Here is a 15,514-nt window from a genome sequence, read left to right on the forward strand (position 1 = left end):
TAAGGGTTGATTCTAGGGCTTGAACGATGTGGTGACACATACCTTCTCTTAGCTCGAGAGGTGTTCATACATAGTTGGACTATGTTGTATTGTTCATTAAAGGGATCAGTGGTATTTAAGGAGTGAGATGTAAATACAAGGGTAAAATGGTAAATTGGTCCAACTATACTTATGAGCATCTGTGAAGGGTCATCGTACTCAGGATTGGTTATATCCAATGGACACGAAAATATATCTGTGGTAAGAAGAGTTCAACTATTGGTTTTTAGTGAAATGTCTGGTAGTTAACGGATGGTGGATCTCGTGGCTAAAGAGTTTAGTCAGCTATTCACGTACCGTTGGAGCTTCGAGCCATAGGTCCATAAGGTTCCCTTGGTAGCTTAGATAAAGTTGAGAATCATTTTTTGAGTCGGTTTGAAATGTTCAAATTGACAAGAGGGAGTTTGATTATATATGATATAATTGAACTGGTTAATTATATATGATATGATAGACTAAATGTATGAGATACATTATTTTGGAGGAAATTGAATATAAATATGATTTATATCAAGTAGAGGAGAAAATACTATAGTAGATATATGATATCAAACTATAGGTTAAGAATATAATATAATTATATTCATTATTTAATTAATTAGGTGGTTATGAGATAATTGGTCGAGAATTTCTTCGGAATCATGCGAAAGTGGGAAGTTTGAGTTCAGTTCTTGTAACTGAAGAATAAAATGAAAATTGTTTTCATTTTTTACATACACACGAAAAGATCCGAAAAATCTCTCACAATGTGTTTCTATACGATCACATAGCATTGAGAGCCTATACGATAGTACCCATCTTCCTAAACGATCGCAAACCCGCGCACTAAACGATCGCCCACGATTTCTAAACGATCGCTTACTTTTTCTACACAATCGCTTAGCGCGCTGAGTAGACCTAAACGATCGATTAGCTATACCTACACGATCGTATACCTTTTTCTAAACGACAAGCACCCGACTATACGATAGTCTTCTACTATCTCGCACTTGCTCGTTTGTTCAACACGATCGTTTTTTTCCTCCTCCCTCTACCAATTCCATCAAAGTCCACCCTTTGGATTGTCACTCCGAGAATACCGATGGCTTCTAGTGGTGGTGTCGGCCCTGATTGCTGTTGGTTCGTGTACTGCGGAATGTGTAGACGACTGTGGTGTTGTTAGGCAACTGTTTACTGGGCGATAAGAAGCGTGGAGGAGTTCGCTTCCGTTGGACTAAGTTTGATTGAAGATTGTCTTCAATTGGTACGTTTACTCAGTCTTTATTTATTTTATTTGTTAAAGCATGCCAGTAATTAGAGTTGCAATGCATATTTGTATGGTAGAAGGTATGTGTGGTAATTCTATCACAATGAAATCAGAAAGATCCGCATACGCTCATGGATATTCTTGTTTAAGATTTTTTTCACCTAGTTAGACTAGGACTCCGAGCAATGTAATCTAGGGCAAGTGGGAGAATATTTATGGTATTAGAGATGCCCTAGTTTATTGTATTTCCCCTTTATGTTTCTTAACATTTTATTGTATATATTTGTTCTCATTGGAGTTTTAGTCCAAGTGGGAGATTATTGGGAATGTCATAAAACCCGCAGTTCGTAAATTTTGTGTTAAACATTCTATTTATCAATAAAATATTATTGAGTATCTTACTCAATACAGTTGTTGGTTTTGCATTCTATTATGGAAATCCAATAAACATATCCATGGTAGTATGAATAATTTAACTTTATATGGAGACATAAACAAGATCAAGTTAATAGTATATAGCCTAAATGGTCTATAAGTATATGAATGAAATTAGGTATCTCATTCTGATAATACTATTGGATGCGGCCCATTTTGTATAGGTAATACAAATGATGTGATCCCCAGATCATTCATGTAGAGACATGTGAATAGGGGTATCCACTCTGTCTCCATTAGATATAACTAGTCAACAATGCGACGACCCTTCACAAATTGCTCGTAAGTACAGTTGGGCCAAAATTATCGTTTTGCCCCTGTAGTTACATCTAACTCCTTAAGTACCACTGAAACAATAGGTCAGAGTCCAGCTATGACCAAACCCCTCTTAGGCCAAGAGGGAGGGTGTGGCACCATATTGTTTAAGCCCCGGAATCAGTCCTTCAGGAAATAATTTATCTACTTACCCCAACATTAGGAAAAGAGTGAGTAGTTGTGTTCCCAACTCCCCAATCAGATGGATCCCCAAAATGGTAGGCATATTGAGTTGGCGATCTGGCCACTCTCACCCATGCAAATCAATGGTCTGCCTTCATAGGTAGGTGTTCACAACTCACTCAAGATTCAGGTCATGTCACCTATGATCATCCTGGTGAAATGTAATTCTCTATTATTAACGATATTATATAATGAGACTATTCATTTCGTGGTCCGATCCTATATAAACCCTTTTTGTATAGAACACCCCCGCTCACATGTCTCTACATGAATGATCGGGATCGGATCATTTGTAGAACTTTGCAACATCTACAAAATAGGTCGTATTCATAGTGTAACTAGGATAAGGTACCTAGCCTTATCCATTTACTACAGACCATTTAGGTTATCACTTAAACATGATCCACCTTATGTCTCTACGTACATGTTTAAGCTACAGAAGATAACCTTGTTGTTAGTTTATAGGTTTTGTGGGTTAATGCTATTACATGTCAAATAAAATACATCAAATTTTATTAAATAAATAAATTATTTGTACATTATAATTATAAACTATAGGACCCACGAGATTTAAGGCATCAACCCCAACAGTATATTGTTGTCGAATGTATTGTTTTTTTTTCTTCTTGTCCTCCTCTGTTCTTATATATCTTCTAATCATTTTCATTTATTTAAAAGTGAGGATGATGGAAAAACATATATATATATATATATATATATATAACTTTCTTAATGGTATGTTTCTCCACCTCTCTCTCAATCCAACATTTCTCTCCATTCTCTCTCTTGAACTAACCAAATTTTATTATAAACTCTTAATATTAATCAAACTTGAATATAAAAAATTTCTATTTATTATTTGCAAAAATATTAGAGTTCTACTTTTTACATTAAATTTACCATAACTTATAAATTAAGATAAATACATAAATTTTAGAAGTAATTTATTAGACATGAATAAAACATACAACTAAATCATCCCATTCCCACATAAATTTCATAAATAAAATCTTTGTATCAAAACTTCTCCATTCGCACCTAAATTAAATTCTCTCGCCACTTACACATAAATATCATAAATAAGCCATATAAAAATTTAAAATTTTAGTAGTTTTATAATTTTTACAACAAAGACATAAAAAACCAATGAAATTATTATCATTTAATTATTGGATATGAGATTAATTATCATTTAATTATTGGATATCAAAAGGTTTAGAATTTCAAAAAAAATTGTAACCTCTCCTTTTCCTTTTTTTTTTTTTTCCCATAATACAACCTCTTCCTTTTCTAGCATTATAATTCTTCTACTCATTTCCATCAAGATTTTGTGAATTTTTCTCTTGTTCATTTTTATATTTTTCTTATTTGTTTTTAAGGTTATCCCTTTCAATTTTGATGAAGTAGAGTTGTTTAACTTCAAACTTGTGATAGATAAATCAATTTTTAAATTTTTTTAAAGTTATATAATACAAAAACCACGATTTCCTCCTTAATAATTGCTACTTTTGTTAATTAAAAATTTATTAAAAATATATAATTAATTAAGTTTCACAATTTTTTATCACTTTTAAAATTAAATTTAAATTTTCAATTCATACTTAATTTTCATTCATTAATAAAAATTAACATAAAAAAATTAATGAAAAATAAAATAAAAAATAGTAAAATCTTGAAATCTAAGGACCAGATTGAAACAAAATTCAAATCTCATTGATAAAATTATAATATTTTTAAACTTATGAATTAAATCGAAACAAAACTCAAAACTTAAAATTAAATATGTAAATTATAAAATCTAAGATTGAAACAAAATTCAAATCTCATTAATAAAATTATAATATTTTTAAACTTATGAATTAAATCGAAACAAAACTCAAAACTTAAAATTAAATATGTAAATTATAAAATCTAAGAACAAAATAAAAACTAGATCTAAAACCACCAAAAATATATATTTTTTCCATTTAAAAAAACTCCGTATAATAGGAAAAAAAAAACATGGTATATTTACATGTATGTTTTTAGGAGAGATAGTAAGTAGGCAACCACGTGGCAGACATTAATTATATATATATTTTTAAAAGATAAAAGAGATAGATAAGTTCGAAATTTGAATTAATCCAAAAGAATAAATCAAAGTGGGGTCCATTTCAATATTCCTCAACCAGCTTATAGCGTTTAAATAATAAATTAATAATATGTAAATATCTCTTCTTTTTTCAAAACAAATAAATACAAAAAAAATGGCCCACAGATTTATCTTTTTCCAGACCCAAAAAACCGGAACCCCAAACCCAAAACCGGCAATGGTTTTTCATGTTTACTTAAAAAAAAAAAAAGAAAAAAGAAATTTTAACTTGTCTCCCTCTTTCTCTGCTATAAATATCGCCGGTGGTTTGGACTCTGATAAGCAAACTGCCTACATCGCTTGTAGAACTGAGAATTTGCAACCGTTTTTGGAGATACCATATTGGCCGTTGGATAATTGTCCGATCATCAGATGGGTGACGTGTCAGAACGTGAGAGGAAGATCCTTGTGGCCGTCGATGAAGGGGAGGAGAGCTTGTACGCGCTGTCTTGGTGTTTGAAGAATGTAATTTCTCAAAATTCCAAAGATACCCTTATCCTCCTCTACGCCCGACCACCTCGTCCCATTTATACCGCCTTGGATGGCACAGGTTCGTCAATTTAGATCCATCAACAAACACTTTTTCTTTACCAACTTATCAAGCCAAGCTTTTGTCTTTTGTTTTTTGTTTTTTTGTTTTTTCTTAATTTTTTAGGATTTGCATATTTGTTATGTAAAATAATTTATTTTTTTACTCAAATTCTAAAATCAAAATTAATTTTTTTTTTTTAGTTTTCGAAACTTTAACTTGATTTTATATATACCTCAACAATACTTGTATCAAATAATTAAAGCGGACTAAATGGTTACTTATTTAGTTAGAATAAATTGTTGCATACTTTTATGGTTAAAAATAATTTTTTAACCATTCAAATTTGTATGAAATAAATTATTAGATGATGGATTTCAAACTTTGCATCCAACAGAAGAACGATCAGGTTGATAAGTTTTTTCTTTTTCTTTTTCTTTTTTTCTTTTTTCTTTTTTTCTTGTTATCGGTTCAGGTTGTTTTGGTAATTTTACATTTTCTTTTTGTAGGGTATTTGTTTTCTGCGGATATAATGGCCACGTTGGATAGGTATAGTTATGACGTGGCAGAGGCCGTGGTGGAGAAGGCCAAGAGGCTATGTAAGGATCTAAACAATGTGAGTCCCTTCTTCTTTTTCCCTAATTTGTTCATGTTCAATGTCTTATTTTTAATATTATTTTTATACCAAAACTATTTAATATGTCTATAGTTTAAAATTTTAAGTGAAAATATTGTTGTGCTCAAAATTCGACAAAAAAAAAAAAATTAGAAATACATCGAAATGAAAGATATTGTTCAATTGATATTCTTTTTCTTGAGATTTATTTTTTAAGATATTTTATGAGTTTTTTTTTTTTTTGNTTTTTTAAGATATTTTATGAGTTTTTTTTTTTTTTTGACAAATATCCATTTATATTCTAAATTGATAATTTTATCGATTTAAATTTATTTAAATTTTGAACTTTGAAAGGTATATCAATTTAAATCCTAAATTTTTATAAGTATATCAATTTATATAATTTTTTTAATTTAGTTGAAAAATATAATGCTGATATATTGATTTAGAAGTTTTATTAGGATTATATTTGAAACGGTGGATAGATTTCTATAAATGGCAATTTAATGAAATTAACGATTGATTCACTTATTTATTTAAGTTTAAAGGTTAAATTGGAATAAATTCATATTTGTGTCTGTTTTTTAAACTTTATAAAAAAAAGTGTAAATGAGAAAAATGAGATTGTGACAAACAGGTGAAAGTGGAGAGTCGAGTGGAAAGTGGAGATGCAAGGGATGTGATATGTCAAATGGTGGAGAAATTGGGTGCTGACGTGTTGGTTATGGGTAGCCATGGCTATGGTCCAATCAAAAGGTGACTATTAACACCATTCTTTTTTTCCTTTTTTTTTTTTTTTCTTCTTCATCTCAAAAGTTTGAATTTTACAAAGAAACCTTGGAATTTAGATATATTGGGTAACTATTTTCTTTTTTGTGTTTTTTTTTAAATTAAATTTATTTTTTTAATCTATTTTTTATCAATAATCAATAATTTAAAAAATTGAGAGAATTTTCAATAATTGAAAAATAAGAAAAACTATTTACACAAAATAGTAAAATATTAATCTTATGTGATTGAGGCTGATAGAAATCTATCCATGATAGAAACTCTTTTTAAAATAATTTGACATTTTTTTATCGGTAAAAATATATTTTTAAAAAAAGTAGTTTTTAAAATTTTTTGTTTTTAGAATTTGGCTAAGAATTCGATCATTGTATTTTTGCATTATAAGAAATATGGAAGAAATAGAATGAATTTTTAAAAACCAAAAATATGAAATGAGATGGTTACTAAACCGAGTCTTACTAATATAAATAGTGTTTATGTCTTTTTTTTTTTTTTAAAAAAATAAAATAATTGTGTTTACAATTATCTGGTTGTTAGTTGATAAAATCAAAACTAGATCATTGTGTGTTGAAGAATTTTAGTATACTTATAACTTTTCAATCTAAAATAACTAGAATATCTTATCTTCTTTGTAAGCCAGCTTGAGCTTGTACTGGGATAAAGGTCAGATTGATTGCAAGTTATTTTCAACCTATTTTGGTGGTTATTTAGATTTAAAAAATTAAATTTATAAATACTACTTTTAAAAAATCATTTAAATTTTAGGAACTAAAAAAAATAATTTTTCTTTTGAGTACTTAACTAAAAATTTAAGGGTTTTTTTTTTTAATCAAGGGTGTTTGATTATGGAAGAAAATAAATATAAATTTTAAAAACAGAAAATTAAAAATAAATTATTATCAAATGGGACTGTTGTTTTTAAAAACTTGTTTTGTTTTTGAAATTTTACGAAGAAGTCAAACATTTATTTAAGAAAGGTGAAATTCATAGAGATGATAAATTATTATCAAATCGAGCTAAAAGAAAATATTTTCAAATTTTGCATAATGTTAACAAAAGTCTACCCAAAGATTATGTGTCACACATTGGTCTATGAGATATCTTTAAAGAATTAAATTATAAGTTTTGTTCCTCAATTTATAAATCTGGATAGAACCGATCTTATTCTTAAAAGTGTCAATAATTTTTAAATTTTTTGTTGATCAAGGTGTAACAGTCCGAACCTCTCATTTTAAAATAAGAGAGTACAAAATTAATGCATCTAACTTATCTATTAGAACTAAATTTTATTTTATTTTTCTTAATATTTGAGACTCTAAATTTTAAAGTTTGTAATTGGGATGCAATGGAAAATATTAAGGTTAAGCACTAAAATATGTTTTGAACTTCAAAATTTCGCAGGGCATTTATTGGGAGTGTGAGCAACCATTGTGCAAAGAGTGTGAAGTGCCCTGTTTTGATTGTAAAGAAGCCCAAAAACTCAACACCACCTTCTTCAAATTAATAAATTTCTTTCCATTTCTCTCTTTTATCTTCTTTCCCCTTTCATTTTGTATAAACTTTTTTCTTTTTAATTTATAATATATGTGAAGTTTGTGTAACTATAAATTATCAGAGAAATTAAAATTATTCATTTACATAATCATTTCAGTCGACTAGTAAATGACAATAAAAATTAATATTGATATGAGTATAATTCAACTCATATATATAATATGAACTTTCGATAAAAAAGTAAAAAAATTAATTGTTTGAATTATGATGAATGTTTAAAATTAATTTATTACTATCAAATAGATAAGTCAAAGCGAGTATAGTTGGTTGAAATAAAAGAACAATAATATTAATTATATTATGGAACATAATTGAACTAAAAAATTATTAATCCCTGAATTTTGAGTCTAATTCTATTTTGGTTTCTAAATTTTCTAAATCTAGAGTTTCAATTTTGAATATCATAAATTTTCTATAAGAAATTTCAAAAATTATTTTTGGATAAAGAAAGTACAAATATGTGACCTGAAAATCCAAGGCCTTTATCAAGATAGATTTGTTGAAGAACTAATCATCAACCTCAACTTTCGTTAACAAAATCCATCATTATACTCCTCAAATGTTGCTGGGATGAACACCACAGTTCCATTTTCAACTATCCAAATTTCATCCTTTCTCCTACTCCTCAAAATGATTAGATTTTTTTATTGTTCAAGGTCCTTGAATCTTATACTTTGTCTAAGACCAATTTTGACTAATTTGTGACCACTAGATTTTTCACATTATTCTGAATTTGCTTGATAGCTAGTTTCTGCGGAGACCCATGGTTGTCAAATTATCTTAAAATTCCAGATCAAATAAGTTATGAGATAAAATAGAGTCTTCTTATAAGAGAGCTTATTATTTGTTATAAAAGAAAGTTTGTAACTTATAGTGGAATTCTTCGATCCTTATCCATGATTTTTACCTTATTTTATTTAGGGGTTTTCCATAATTATTATTCTCAAATTATTTTAGCTGCAATCTCACTCTATTCGATAGATATTCTACTTGTATAATTTGTGGATTCATCTAACAATAAAACGTAAGGTTTAACATGGAAATTGAGGTAGATACAACTTTAGCATTTTACCCACTAAATAACTTGGCAATGAGAGTAAGATGATTGTGACTTAGCAGTCCGAATTCCACGAACAACCTCCTTTTTACTCAGATCATCTAGATTAGGATAAAGATGGACCAAGTTGATAAAACTGTTTATTCTCTCTACTTGTGAATGTAGGATAAGGTAACATAGGAAACCACGTAAATCTATTTTGATAAAACTGTTTCTTCTCTCCACTTGTCCACAAAAACAGTATTGTTCTGGTTCCTTATATTTTTGTGGTCAACAAAGTTCTATGAGTACCCTCCCAGTCTACAATTTCCAACTCCGACGAAGTTCACCTTTAGTCGGTACCAAATCACCTAAAAGGAGATTCAAGAAAGTAGATTTCCCTGGCCCCTACTCCATTAAGTGAGGCCAACAATGGCAACCATATAAACTCCCACATGAACATTAGAAAGCCTATAATCTTCTCTCTTTGGATAGCCAAGCCAAAGAAGACATCAGGCAACTGTAATAACCACCGTTAGATTCGTTTCACTATTTTAAACTGTTGTCACTATTTAGCACTATTATGACAATACTCTAATCGAAACAATATCAAAGATAAGTATCAACGTCCTTGAATATTCCCAACAAGCATAAGATCTTATCACAAATACCTTAATTGGCAAGTACTTTAAAAATGATATAATGTTTTTCCCTCTTTATTCTGTAGCAGGTTATATTCCTTTGAAACTCACCATTAATTTCAAGGTCCACTATTTATGGATCAATACTGATACTGCATATAGATTTCTGAGCTCCACAAACCACAAATAGTAAAAGTTTGTCCTTCAAATCATCTATTAAATTCCGCTGTTTAAAGTCGTGGCAAAGGTTGTTTTGTTAGGTGCTCAAGAAAATGCTTTTAGATGGCCAAAAAGTGCTTTAAACTACAAATCATATAATAATCAAAGTCCAAAGAGATAATGAGAGAAGTTAAAAATTAGGGATCCAAACAAGAGAATATAATATTTTTGCAAGAGAACTCAATTTAAAATCCAGCACAAGACCCCACATCGATTCATAAAATTGTCCTATTTTTTTCTTATCTCTTTTCCTAATGGCGGCTGAAATAAAAACTGAAATTATAAGCAAATCAGTCATTCATTTCATGCATGAAAGCAAATCAAGAAGACTGTTTCTTTTCTGCAAGGGATAATTCTACACCTAGAAAAACAAAAACAAAAAACAAAAGGGGGACAGGGAAAATTTCTTCAAGCGAACTCCACCTCTTCTCCCTTACAGTTCATCCTGAACGCAATAAAATCATCAATTGTAAGGTCAGAACGCATAAATTCGGATTGTAAATTATTCAATAGGAAATAAAGAAGGGGAAAAAACCCTACATGTTTGTCGTCATCCTTGTCCTCACCATCATCGTCCTTTTTGTCCAAATCTGCCTCTACGTCAGAGTCATCTGCATCCTCTGATTTGTCTTCGTCTTCATCCTCGACCTAGTAGAAAGAAAGCATACATCATCAAAATTATATCACAGAGGAAATCATCTTCAAAGTTGTAGTTTTCAAGATGGGAAGATTCTCTTTATGATTACTTACATCTGATTCAGCTGGATCGTTCTTGGCTTCCTAGTGAATGAAACAAAATCAACAGTTAAATGGACATTCCAAAAGAACTTCTCGAAAAGGATTTATATTAAAGAATTCCAATTCAGGACAGAATGTTTTAAGTTAAATAGTTAGAAACAAAAAAGTTACCTCCTCTTCTCTTTTCTTCTCTGCCACCTCAAACGCAGCTTTCTCCACCTTAAAAGATACATGAAATTCAATCAAAATCAAGTAGATAAAATACGGGGAAAGAAAGGCAACTGCAAGAAAGTTTAAAATGTACCTCCTTGTGCTTGCCCCATGTTTCTTCGGCAACCTTCTTGGCGTATTCTGGATCGTCAGTAATCAAGACATTGTCGAACAAGGTGCCAGATTTCACCTGATTTCCAATCATTTGGACCATTAATGTATTATGAAGGCATAAACAAGATATATAAACAGAAATGTTTGTGAAGAAAAATGAGGGAAGTTGTACCTGCCACAACTCAATACCAACATATTTCAAGTTGGGGTAAACATAGAGCTCGGGGTCATCCTTAAAGTCTGCAAAGAGATCAAGATAATCAGCAACAAAGTTATTAAACAGAATAATGATTGTCAAAATACAGCTGAGATTTAATAACATCAATTGAAACCAACCTGGGTTGTCAATCAATGGTGCCTTCCATTTTCCCTTGTAGTTAGGGTTCTTAATTTTCTGAAAAAAACAAAGATAATATTTAAAATCTTCCAACAGAAAATAGAAAGCTAGCATCAAGCAAAAACAACATAAACCAACCTTAGGCTCCCATGGGCCTTTGTATTCGGGATTGGGAATGGTTGGGGCCACCCATTCACCATCTTCCTCATCATCCCAGTCTTGGGGCTGAAACAGGTAGCTTGGCTCATTAATAACAGAGATTATCCTTAAAGAGATGGCTAAAAGGGAAATTTTCAATAGCTACCTTAGTGGCATCAGGATCCGTTATCTCTTTAGGGATGTCATCATACCCCTGTTACACAAAACAAGTGAATTTCAGAATACATATACTCAAGATATATGTTACAAATTTCGCTACCAGGCAGGATCTAGATAACTAGGGCATCATTACCTCTGGCTTCTTATCTTCTGGATCAGGAATGTACTCTTTGTCATCCCAATCCTCAGGCTGCAAGTAATCATACATAAAGACATCAATAAAAATCCACAATGTCAAACGTCAATGTAAAATGGCTTCCTCATTACTGTGCTCATTGAGTCCTTACCTTCTTGGCTTCGGGATCCTTGATCTTCTTTGGAGGGAGGAGGCTCCAATCACTGTACAAACTACCTGTTTGCTTCTCTACATTGTCGATGAGGATGCTGTAAGTTGCATCAGGACGAATGACAAAGGTGTAAACATGAGTGAGTTGGTCAGTCTCACAGGGAACTTCCTTCTTGATCAAGTGATTAGTGTTGTTATAGTTGAGAATAGCATGCACTTTCTTGGTACTGTAGCCACAGATATCTGGGCCAAACATGATGCTGCAGGGAATAAATAACACATAATCATAAAGAAAGTTGTACATTATTTATAATACATAATAAAAAATAAATGAATTAAAATCGACACTTCTCTGAGTTCAGTATTAACCTGTAAGGAGTTTCACCACCGAATTTCTTCTGATCAACCTCACCACTAAGTAACTTCATGTATCCACCTCCACAATCAAGCTTCTGTTCGTGCTTGACGGAAAATTGGAAAACAAGAATGTTATCTTTGTTGCTGAATTCAGGGAACTCGGCTGAAATAGCATAGAATCTGTAATCTTCGCTAGTTTGGATACCTATGACATCCAAAGAAAAGAGCAATTAAATATTCGAAACCATTCAAACATAGGTATGCACCCCACTAGTACATACGGGAAGTCTCAATAATAAGGAAAATTAAAACTAATGTTAAACAATTGACTCAATAAGAGCTTTACCTTTGTCATTAGCATCTCCGTGCCATTTTCCAGAGGTGTAGTTCCATTCTCCCGCTAAACTTTCGTCTCTTTTCCAGTCGGATTTAACCCACCTCTTCTCCCATCCATCTTCAATATTACCAACACAGTCAGAATTCGAAATCAAACCAAACCAAATAGCAACTGCTGATAAATCGATATGGATACAACGGAAGACATTTGAGACAACAAGTTCAACATAAGTTTCATATTCTAAAACCTCTGGAAATGTATCAGAGAGTGACGATCAAAACAAATTTCATCGATTAAATACCATAACAACAGTTGGCGTCTAGTCGACCCAAGGAAACAACAATATCCTAACAACATCCAGCACCAAAATTTCTCTTAAGATCATTTCGAAAGGTAAATCATTACAATGCATCACAATTCAGTATATCAAAAGCCTTAATCAAAGAGCACCAAAATTATCAACATACATCAGATTAAAAAAAATCAAAGCATTTCGTGATTCTAAAACGATGAAACACAAATAAACGAAACGGATCTATGCTGAACAGTCTACATTGTAACCTGAACATCAATTTTTCACACAAACACATTTAGATCAGTAACAGATCGAACAAAGCAACCGATCCAACGCAATAAAACAAATTCAACTTGAACAGTCTAAACACACATTCTATATTCATTAACGTATGAAAATGCACGCAAATTAATGAACCAAAAACAATGGATCTGGAAATTATACAAAACAAAGCGGAGTAAGAGAACGATATCATACCATCAAAACGCTCCTCGAAAAACACCTTAGCCGAAGCGATAGCAACGAGAGATAGAAGGATCAAGGAAAGTAAATTAGGATTTCGAACCCTAAACGCCATGGCTTCAAGCTTTACAAAGCTTCTCTGCGAGAGAGAGAGAGTTAGGAAAGGAGAAACGAACTGGCGAAGTTGGGGGAACGAAACGAGAAGCACTGGGGACTATATAGGGAGTCGACGTCATAAATTTCACAATGGATCTTGAAAATTAATTAAAAAGAAAATATATTCTGACGTGGACATATTAGCCAATAGAAAGATACCAACTAGACGCTTGTGATACGTGGCGTTTTTTTATTGGTGACTACACGAATTGTTAGGGGTTTTTATTGGACGTTACACGTGTGTAGAGTTGGAATTGATTTCATTGGACTGATCTATATGACTTGGTAAAGGGTTGAAGATTGACACGTGGAGATATTTTAGTGGGTATTTTTAAAAAGAAATGTGTAGTGGTGTTGCACTGGATTTCTGCTCGGGATTTTCCACATTTGAAATTTGTAATTTTTCTTCGATGGAATTATCCAGAGGACAAAATGAATGCCGCTTGAATAATTTAATGTATGAGTAGGTTGTTTAATTAATTTTAAGAAAGAGATAAACGTATAAATTATGATGCCGATTTTTTCTTTTTTCTAATTTTAAAATTATATTGAGGGCAAATACCGTTGTAGTTCCAAGTTTTTTGTTTCTGTTTGTTCTCTCAACATCCAAATCTTCTAGTCATGTTTTGATTCGTGATCAAAAATTTATTTTTAAAAATAAAGAATTCAATCGAAAACAAAAATGAATTATTCTATTAAACAATATCTGAAAACACGATTATTTCAATTTAAAATTTTGAAATTTGAATTCAAAATTTAAAATTTGTTTTTGGGTCTGAATTTGAAAATGTAAGAGAAGATTAATTTATATTTAGTAAAATTCGTTATTTTGGATTATAAAAAGCTAATTTAGTATAGCCTTTTGTTATTGTAATGAATTTTTATTGATAATAAGGGAAAGAAAATAGCAGAGAATGATTACATAATGCAGAAAAATGATAAAATGTACAAAGAGAATAAAGAAATTTTTTATGAGAAAATAATATAAATAATTTCTATTAAGATAAAGTAAAAAATAAACCGTTTACTAAAAAAGGAATATCCTACAAATTTGTAGGGTCAATATTGATAAGATGTTGAAATTAGTGGTATATTCATTTTTCGTAAGATGTTTTACAATAATAATAAAAGCTTTTCACTAAAAATTGATAAGATATACAAATTTTAGAATTAGGAGCCGACTTTTCGACTTTGAGGACATAATATTCAATTTGTAATTTTTGTAGTTTGACATAAATTGCTTTTCAAGACGTGTATTATGTGTTCATAATTTTTAAAAACAAATGTTGAAAACAAAAAAAACGACAATTTATTATTTTTGAAAATTGGCTATTTTAAGGGTTGTTCTCAAAAACCATTTTTGAAAATAAGTATATCAAACACATTTTAATTGTTTTCCTCATATTTTTTGTTTCTGAAACAAGAAAATAAAATTTTATTGTTTTTTAAAATGGGTTATTTTAAGGGTTGTTCTCAAAATCGTTTTTTTAAAATAAGTATGTCAAACATATTTTAATTATTTTTTTTGTATTTTTTATTTTTCAAAACATAAAAACGAAAATGAATCGTGAACCAAACGGGACCTATATATTTACTATTATATTTTAAGTTTAAGTTTCTATTTGATCCAATGCTAGCTTTTAATCCATGTTGTTAGCTCTTAATTAATAAATTTAAATCATTATGGTGTGATTTTTAAAAATTAATCTTAATAATGATAAAAAAAATTTTAAAAATTAATTTAAATTATTTTAAATTAATGAATGAAAAATTAACATAAAGAACTCAAAGTAGGATTTAGTAAAAATTCAAGAGTAAAAATGTTAACTCTCAAAGTATATGGATCAAGTGAAAATTAGATATAAATACAACCATTTGAAATTGATTGACCAAATAAAAGCTAAACTCAAATTTCAAAGTAAAGTTGTAATATTTCAAACATATGGACCAAATAAAAATAACCCAAAGACAACAAATATTTTCACTCAGAGACCATTTGGTTTAAGGCTTTATAGATATCTGGAAATAAATGATATTTGGGAATAGAATACCTAAGGAATAGGATGTTTGGAATCAAATATGACCGTGTGTTTGGTTGTGTATGATAAATGATATCATAATTTTATGAACAAAAATTATGTTTGTATTTAATTTATGAAATTAAGCATAAA

At 30.2% G+C, this 15,514-nt stretch overlaps 2 protein-coding genes across 3 annotated transcripts; one reads left to right on the forward strand and one right to left on the reverse strand.

Moving 5' to 3' along the window:
* The first annotated feature begins 4,601 nt into the window (after positions 1 to 4,601).
* On the forward strand, positions 4,602 to 7,925 carry LOC120079864 (universal stress protein A-like protein). 2 transcript variants are annotated; one of them, XM_039034311.1, is made up of 5 exons: positions 4,602 to 4,899; positions 5,246 to 5,287; positions 5,388 to 5,494; positions 6,132 to 6,250; positions 7,685 to 7,925. In XM_039034311.1, exons 1-5 carry the CDS (start codon positions 4,722 to 4,724, stop codon positions 7,785 to 7,787), a joined length of 549 nt encoding a protein of 182 aa, XP_038890239.1. In that variant the 5' UTR covers positions 4,602 to 4,721; the 3' UTR covers positions 7,788 to 7,925. The 2 variants fall into 2 exon arrangements, with proteins under 2 accessions (XP_038890239.1, XP_038890240.1); XM_039034312.1 differs by lacking the exon at positions 5,246 to 5,287 and having other exon boundaries at positions 4,606 to 4,899.
* A 1,945-nt stretch (positions 7,926 to 9,870) lies between these two features.
* On the reverse strand, positions 9,871 to 13,389 carry LOC120079863 (calreticulin). Its single transcript, XM_039034310.1, has 14 exons — positions 13,203 to 13,389; positions 12,440 to 12,547; positions 12,106 to 12,298; positions 11,738 to 11,996; positions 11,584 to 11,640; positions 11,437 to 11,484; positions 11,271 to 11,357; positions 11,132 to 11,189; positions 10,968 to 11,035; positions 10,776 to 10,871; positions 10,643 to 10,690; positions 10,484 to 10,513; positions 10,274 to 10,381; positions 9,871 to 10,178 (listed from the first exon to the last, which is right to left on the reverse strand). Exons 1-14 carry the CDS (start codon positions 13,300 to 13,302, stop codon positions 10,167 to 10,169), a joined length of 1,272 nt encoding a protein of 423 aa, XP_038890238.1. The 5' UTR covers positions 13,303 to 13,389; the 3' UTR covers positions 9,871 to 10,166.
* Between the last annotated feature and the right edge of the window lie 2,125 nt (positions 13,390 to 15,514).

This window comes from Benincasa hispida, chromosome 6 (assembly GCF_009727055.1).
Source record: "Benincasa hispida cultivar B227 chromosome 6, ASM972705v1, whole genome shotgun sequence".
Classification (NCBI taxonomy): Eukaryota; Viridiplantae; Streptophyta; class Magnoliopsida; order Cucurbitales; family Cucurbitaceae; genus Benincasa; species Benincasa hispida.

Coding starts and splice junctions, on each gene's coding strand:
- LOC120079864 (XM_039034311.1), top strand. CDS start 4,722: ATGGGTGACGTGTCAGAACGTGAGAGGAAGATCCTTGTGGCCGTCGAT. Junction 5,495..6,131: donor TATGTAAGGATCTAAACAAT/GTGAGTCCCTTC, acceptor TGTGACAAACAG/GTGAAAGTGGAGAGTCGAGT. Junction 6,251..7,684: donor GGCTATGGTCCAATCAAAAG/GTGACTATTAAC, acceptor AAAATTTCGCAG/GGCATTTATTGGGAGTGTGA.
- LOC120079863 (XM_039034310.1), bottom strand. CDS start 13,302: ATGGCGTTTAGGGTTCGAAATCCTAATTTACTTTCCTTGATCCTTCTA. Junction 12,299..12,439: donor CGGAGATGCTAATGACAAAG/GTAAAGCTCTTA, acceptor TGGATGTCATAG/GTATCCAAACTAGCGAAGAT. Junction 10,382..10,483: donor ACGATCCAGCTGAATCAGAT/GTAAGTAATCAT, acceptor TCTTTCTACTAG/GTCGAGGATGAAGACGAAGA.